This window comes from Octopus bimaculoides, chromosome 10 (assembly GCF_001194135.2).
Source record: "Octopus bimaculoides isolate UCB-OBI-ISO-001 chromosome 10, ASM119413v2, whole genome shotgun sequence".
Classification (NCBI taxonomy): Eukaryota; Metazoa; Mollusca; class Cephalopoda; order Octopoda; family Octopodidae; genus Octopus; species Octopus bimaculoides.
The window spans coordinates 9,323,734-9,330,971 of NC_068990.1; the positions used below are offsets into that span (position 1 = coordinate 9,323,734).

At 35.6% G+C, this 7,238-nt stretch overlaps 1 protein-coding gene across 3 annotated transcripts in view; it reads left to right on the forward strand.

Annotated features, from left to right (window-relative positions):
* The window catches only part of LOC106869169 (thiamine transporter 1), a 67,635-nt gene that overhangs the window by 56,843 nt on the left and 3,554 nt on the right, over nucleotides 1-7,238 (forward strand). For all 3 annotated transcript variants that reach the window (XM_014915274.2, XM_014914908.2, XM_014914827.2), the window contains exon 4: nucleotides 3,761-3,902. In XM_014915274.2, the coding sequence (XP_014770760.1) occupies nucleotides 3,761-3,902 (142 nt within the window). The remainder of the gene's footprint in view (nucleotides 1-3,760; nucleotides 3,903-7,238) is intronic.

Sequence of the window (7,238 nt, forward strand, 5' to 3'; positions counted from 1 at the left end):
ATATATATATATATATATATATACACACACACACAGACATGCATAAACACAGTAACTAATCTATATAGTGATTCTTTTGCACACTTATAAGCAATCTTACAATCCTTTACAACCACATACTTACAGACAATTGGACAAAACACGTCCATATAGATAGTTGCAAAGGAAGACAAATCTTCAATAATCAAGAGTAAAAAGAAAACAAAAAAAAAGACAAGAAACAAACAAACAACCCCAAATCAATTAAAATTGATTACAAAAGAATAAATGTGTCTTATCTTATTTCCTGCTGTGTTTTTCCCTTTAATGATTTTGTTGGTTGTGCTGCTGTTATGGAAGGAGGTTTCTTAGATTCTGTTAATTATTTGATTAGAATTACATATAGTTAACAAAACCAAAAAAAAAATGCCTTCCAAACAATAGATGTTATTCAAAAATTCATACAAGATATAAATTCAGTAAATAGGTAAATAAGCCATATCATTTACACTCCACCACTCTCAGTTCATTGGTTTCTATATTCCACCACATTTATCTCAGCTTATCTCACATCACTGCCATTTTTTTACAAACTCAATTTGCCAGAAACTTATATATAATTTTATAACTTTTCTGTCAGCTGTGGCGATAATGATATATTATAAGTGCTTGACAGTGCTGTTTTGCTTGGAGAACATGAATAGCTGTATTGTTAGAACAGCGTCAATATTGTCCTTGGTACCCTGCTTGTATACATGGAAATAAAAACAAACAAACAAACATCCTTTATACAATTTTTCAATCTAGAAATAGTAACCAATAGGTGCAGGCATGGCTGTGTGGTAAAAAACTTGCTTCCTAAGCACATGGTTCTGGGTTCAGTTCCACTGTGTGACATTTTGGGCAAATGTCTTCTACTATAGCGTCAGGCCAACCAACGCCTTGTGAATGGATTTGATAGATGGAAACTGAAACAAATCTGTCATATACACATGTGTGTGTGTGTGTATATGTCTTTGTGTCTGTGTTTGCCCTTTCACCACTGCTTGACAACTATTGTTGGTGTATTCATGTCCCTGTAACTTAACAGTTCAGCAAAAGAGACTGATAGTATAAGTACCAGGAGAGAATAAACTACCCCTACCACCTACACTTTTTACTGCAACATAGGGATAGCTTATCCTGTTCAGGCTATATTATTAGCATTATCCTGCGTTTGAGAATTTAAAATCACTTCTTTAACTTTCTAAGACATCTCAACGCTTCTAAAAGCAAACTTCGTTTGTTTGTTTACGTTTATCGTAATTTTGAATTTAATATAAGTACCAAGTTTTAAAAAATAATCCTGGGGAGATTTGTTTGATTAAAACGATTCAAGGTGGTGCCCCTGCATGGCCACAGTCAAATGACTGAAACAAGTAAAAGTTAAAAGGCAAAAAAGATAACTATTCTCAAGATAACACTGTAGTTGTCTAAATAAAAGACACATTGCATAGAGCAACATTGTCCCTGAATGTTGATGATTGTAGGTCTCCTAGATCTGGGCTGACCTAGGCTCAAACAAGAATAATATGTTTAGCATTTATTTATCATTTACTTGTTTCAATCATTAGACTGTGGTTGTGCTGAAGCACCAGCCTGAAGAATTTTAGTCAAAGAAATTGACACCTGTGTGTGCTTAATTCTTTTTTGTCAAAATGCTAAGTTACAGGTATGCAAACACACCAACACCTGTTGTCAAGTGGTGACAGGAGACAAACATTGACACAAAGACATGCACACGTAGATATATACATAAATATATATACATATATGATGGGCTTCTTTCAGTTTCTGTCTACCAAATTCAGTCATAAGGTTTTGATTCACCCAAGGCTATGGTAAAAAACATTTGCCCAAGGTGCTACACAGTGGGACTGAACCTGGAATTATGTGACTGGGATGCAAACATTTTTTACCACACAGTCATGCCTGGATACTTTTGGTAAAATAGGCCTAGAAAGTGTGACGGTAGTGCTCATAACCTATTATAGAGGTGTGAGACTGATGGGAAGGAGATATGATGATATTGCCAAAGCAGAAACCTGTCAGGAATGCTTGGACAGACAGAACTTTTCTAAAGCAGCCAGGGTGCCAGATGATGGTGTTAAAATGGGCAACAGGTTAAGCGTATCAACTGAGTAGGCCATGATGAGATTTGAACTCAGAATACAAAGAAGCAAAACAATTATTGCAAGGCATCGATGCCAATGTTATTACAATTTTGCCTATCTACTACTTTGAATTTTTACTTTTTTTAATTAACCCTGTAAGGTTAAAAGGCAAAAATTAACCATGGCAGAATTTGAACTCAAAGCACTGAGTTACTACAAATTTTATGAAACATTCTGTGTGACACTCTAGTGACTCTACCAATTCAACTAGATATGGCAAAAAAAACAAAAAAAACTTTCAAAGAAACCTCCCAAAAAACATAGTGGTCATTGTTAAAATGATTTGACTACAGGTCACAGCTTGGTTAGAGCTGATCTGATGCTAGGCGACAAGTACAACAATTAAATGTCAAAATAGCCCAGTCCAATCAGTTGTAAATAGGTACAACATCAGTGGTAGTAGCAATGACATTAGTTAGACTCATACTTAGATAATTTGCCTTTGATAACACTATATGATGATGACTGGCTGACAAAGGGAGCAGCCAAGCAGTTGCTTGACCTGCTAGAAATACTAATCAAATTTCTCACTGACTACACTTTACCATAGCAAGATAGGGGTTTATAGTTGGCTGTCTTTAACAACAATAACAATTACATGAAAATGAAGACCTCAGTGGTGAGCTATGGCTCTGGTTTATGGGATTCACCTCAACTCATATCAATAGTTTTGCTTTAAATGTAAAAAGAAGAGAAAGATGATAGGGTGATATGTCTCTCTTTTGTGTTTTGCTTTAGTTCTCACCTAAATTTGCTCCTAAGCAACTCCATCTTTAAACATTAAAAACCTTCCATAATGCCTTTGCATCAGTACTTAATCCGCAACCAAATTATCATCCAATATAGCTTCACCAATCCCTGAAAAAAAAATAACAAAGTTATCAGACACTATATAAAACCAAGATGTATACCTGACTTTCCTATATAGAATTAAAAATATAACGGAACGCTGAACTCCAGACTATCAACTTAAACAACATTTATTCAAGGTGGAATATATACATCTTTAGCTCTTGTTTGTTGAGACGTCTTCTGTGTGTGTGAGCATGGTTGTTGGGACATTGGTATGTAGATGTGAGCGAGCTGTCTAGCGTAAGTTTGAAAGATGGAGAGAGACAGCTAAACACGTCCTTGCTCAATCGCTGTCCAGCAAGAAGGAGACAGAATGAAGCGGGAAAGCTTGGTTGTTGAATTCCACGCATGCGTGAGACTACGCATGTGCACAGCATTACTACAAACTCAAATGTACCACATTCCAATGAAAACCAGGAGGCTGATACTTTGAAGTCACTGTCATCTCTCTTCTAAAAGTATAATAAATATGTACTGTTAAAGGGTATTCAGTAATTCTTCAGGTCATTGTAAAATATTTTTCAGTCTTAATTTGACATAAAAACTAGCAACACACACACACACTCAAACACACACACACACACACACAGCATGGCTGTGTAGTTGAGAAGCTTATCAACCATCTAGTCTTGGGTTCAGTCCCAATATGTGGCATCTTGCCATATACATATATACATATATACACACACTCATACATATTATGTTTCTACTTGCAGTTACCAAATTGCTACATTCCTAGACACACAGTCATACGCCTTGGTGTTTGGTTTTAATACGTTTCTTGCCTTGGTCCTGGAGACTATATTAACTATTATTGTTGTTGACAAACGTGGACTTAACCTTGATATCCGAACACAGGTATAGTATTCATTATCATTATTATTATCAGTGCGTTTACCATCTTTGTCATTATTCTGCTATCATCATCCTGTCAGCAGTATTACCTCTGCTTTTGAAGGCAGAGGTAATGTTTTCAGTCATGCTTGTTTGTTTGTTAGTTTGTCCACAGACAAGATATCTCAAGAACCACTGGATGGCTTCGGGATAGCCTTGTGACTGGCACGAACTAATTAGATTTTGGGATTGATCCAGTGCTGGAAAAGGATTCTGGATGATTTTTCCTGATTTTTTACTTCATTTTTGAGAGCAGTCTGGTTCATTTCAAGTATTCTTGTTTGTGAGAACAGTCAAGTTTATTTCAGATTTTCTCATTTTAAAAATCATCTCTAACTTATCGTTGAGTGGCCGTTGGTGTTGCCATGGTGGAGTTTTGTGCTCTCTGAGTGCTCTTGTTATTGTTGAAGTCATATTCTCCTACAATTACAACAGCTGTTCCTGTTTTAATGAGATGACAGAAGGTGGAAAGTTAATGATTTCTGATCATAAATTTTCATTTCATTTCATTGAAGAAGCTTCTTTTGTTACAAACGGCACTTATGTTTTCCTACTTATTATGATTGATGTTCCTGATTTTTCCATATGAAATTGTGTTGTTTAGGTATTTGATTATTAGCTCTTGAAAGATTTCCTTATCAATGAAGCAGAATTCTCTCTGAAGGTTGATATGAATTTCTTAGATTATACTTTTGTATGATGAAGAGCTGAAACCTAGTTTGTTGATGAAATTACATGCAAGATGTTGGAGAGTTTAGTGTTAAATTCTAGGTTAAGTGGGTGAAAAGGAAGTAGGCTGTCTGTATAGGTGATAAAGGTAGATTGTATAAGTGATAAAGGTAGATTGTTTAGATGATGGAAAGGCATGCATTCTGGTTCAGCTGATACATATTTAAGCTTTTAGGTTGTTGGCACATGACTCAGTGATTAGAGCATTGGACTTGCACTCATGAGGTAGTGAGTTTAATTCCCGGACTGAGTCGTGTTCTTGAGCAAGACACTTTATTTCACATTGCTCCAGTTCACTCAGCTGTAGAAATGAGTTGTGACATCACTGGTGCCAAGCTGTATCGGCCTTTGCCTTTCTTTTGGATAACATCGGTGGTGTGGAGAGAGGAGGCTGGTATGCATCGGTGACTACTGGTCTTCCATAAACAACCTAGCTTGGACTTGTACTTCGGAGGGGAACTTTCTAGGTGCAATCTTTTCGTCAGTCATGACCCCAGGGGTCTTTTACTGTGAACATGGTAATAGAGTTGGTGTGGGTTTTGTGGTTGTCAGAATGATTGCAAATGGAGGAATCCAATGGAATTTGTGTGTGAGATTCTTTTTTTTTTTTCTTTTTTATTATAGTGTGGTAGCAGTCATTGATAATATTGAAGTATGTCAGGGAGCGAAGTGCTGGGAAGTAGGTCAAATTTTAATTTTAGATCTGAGTTCAGATTTCCATTACTACATTCCTTAGCTTCTATGGAGACAGTAACATCCTGGTTGACATTTGTCTGGATGTTTTTATAGAGGAAGCATTTATGTTCTTTAACTTAGCTGTACACCTTCTGAAAGATGTTTCCAGTGTAAGATTTTTCACATTTCTAACAAGCAGTATGATATAACCGTTAGGTCACATATATATCTCTATGTTGTTGATTAGACAGTTCATTAATATGCATATATTATTGCTATGTTTGGACTGATTCACAGATTAGCATTTTTCAGTGAAGACCATGATTACACTTGATGTGTGTTCAGTCCCTCTTTGTGGACTGCCTAGTTCAGTAGTTTCAGAAGATAAATATTGTCACTGGCAGCATGAAATTTCTTTGGAGAAATACTATCTAGAAAAGGATGTAGAATCTTTTGAAACTGCTTGGTTTTGATCATTCTAATCCTTGCTTTATTGCATCTATTACTTGTGTGGTAGATTTCATATTGATATCAGTTGTGGGTCTATATGACGTACTGTAGAGCTTTTGATAAATGTAGAGATTCATATATCAGAAACACTGTCCGTAAACTGCACATAGATGTTAAATATGACACTTGTGTATACATACCTCTCCTGTTAAAGACATTTGGAGAGATATCAAAACCAGAATATTATGGTCACCATCAAAGACTGGACAGAATATTGAAAATTTGAGGATTAAACACACTTGATCCTTTCATCAACAACAGACAGAAGTTGCACAAAGTTAATCAACTAATATAACACTACTAAACTGCACATATAACCACCATCTACCTATATCTAAGTTTGTTTTCCAGTTTTCTCTTGATAATATATTTAAAATTTGAAACATTGAAATATTAGTGTAAACTGTTGATTTTGTTTACTTTTGTTTTAATTCCATTATTTCTAACTTTAAATCCAGTAGCTTTCTAAAACAATTTAATTCTATTTCATAATGCTTCCTCTAAACTACACAACTGTAATATCATTACACCTGAGCCAGGCTAAATATATTACGATGAAGAATTTATTCAATCTATTCGAGTAACAGGTAAAGAGTGGCTACCTGGTTAATTTTTTACATCTTTGCTTGAAGCATTCAGGAACATTCAGCTACCTAAATGCAGAATACAGAGAACATGCAAAGACTAGAGAAGAATGAAACTTGTAAGCTCCACTGGATGTGCAGTGTCAGTGTATATGTGCAACAGAGCACTAATGTATTGAGAGAAACATTAGACATAATAGTAATTATATGCAGTGTACAAGAGAGGAGACTGTGCTGGTTTGGTTACATGGTGCAGCTGGAGGAGAACAGTTGTATAAAGTAGTGCTGATCACTTAAAGTGGATGGAAGTTGTGGAAGAGGGAAACCCAGGAAGACATGGAAATAAGTACTGAAGATTGATCTCAAAATGTTGGGCCTTACAAAAGAGATGACAATGGATCAAGATATGTGATGCATTGCTGTACTGAAGCAGACCTACTCACCTCAACAAAATTGAGACCCTAAAACCAAGATGCCACATGAAAAAGTACCCACTACACCCTGCAAAGTGGTTAGCATTAGGGAGAGCATCCAGCTGTAGAAACCGGGCCAAAACAGACTATGGAACCAGGTTCTTGTCAAACTGTCCAAACAAAACTCATGCTAGCATGGAAAATGGACATTAAATGATGATGATGATGTTAATGAAGTTTAAAATCTCCCTAAATTACACTGAGAAGTTTTTGTCACCTAATGTTTTTTTAAAATTATGAAAATATGATCCGGTTAAAGAAATGTATTGGTAAATAAATTTTTGAAGAAAAAAATTTTTCAAAAATCTCAAATTCAAAATTTCGACCCC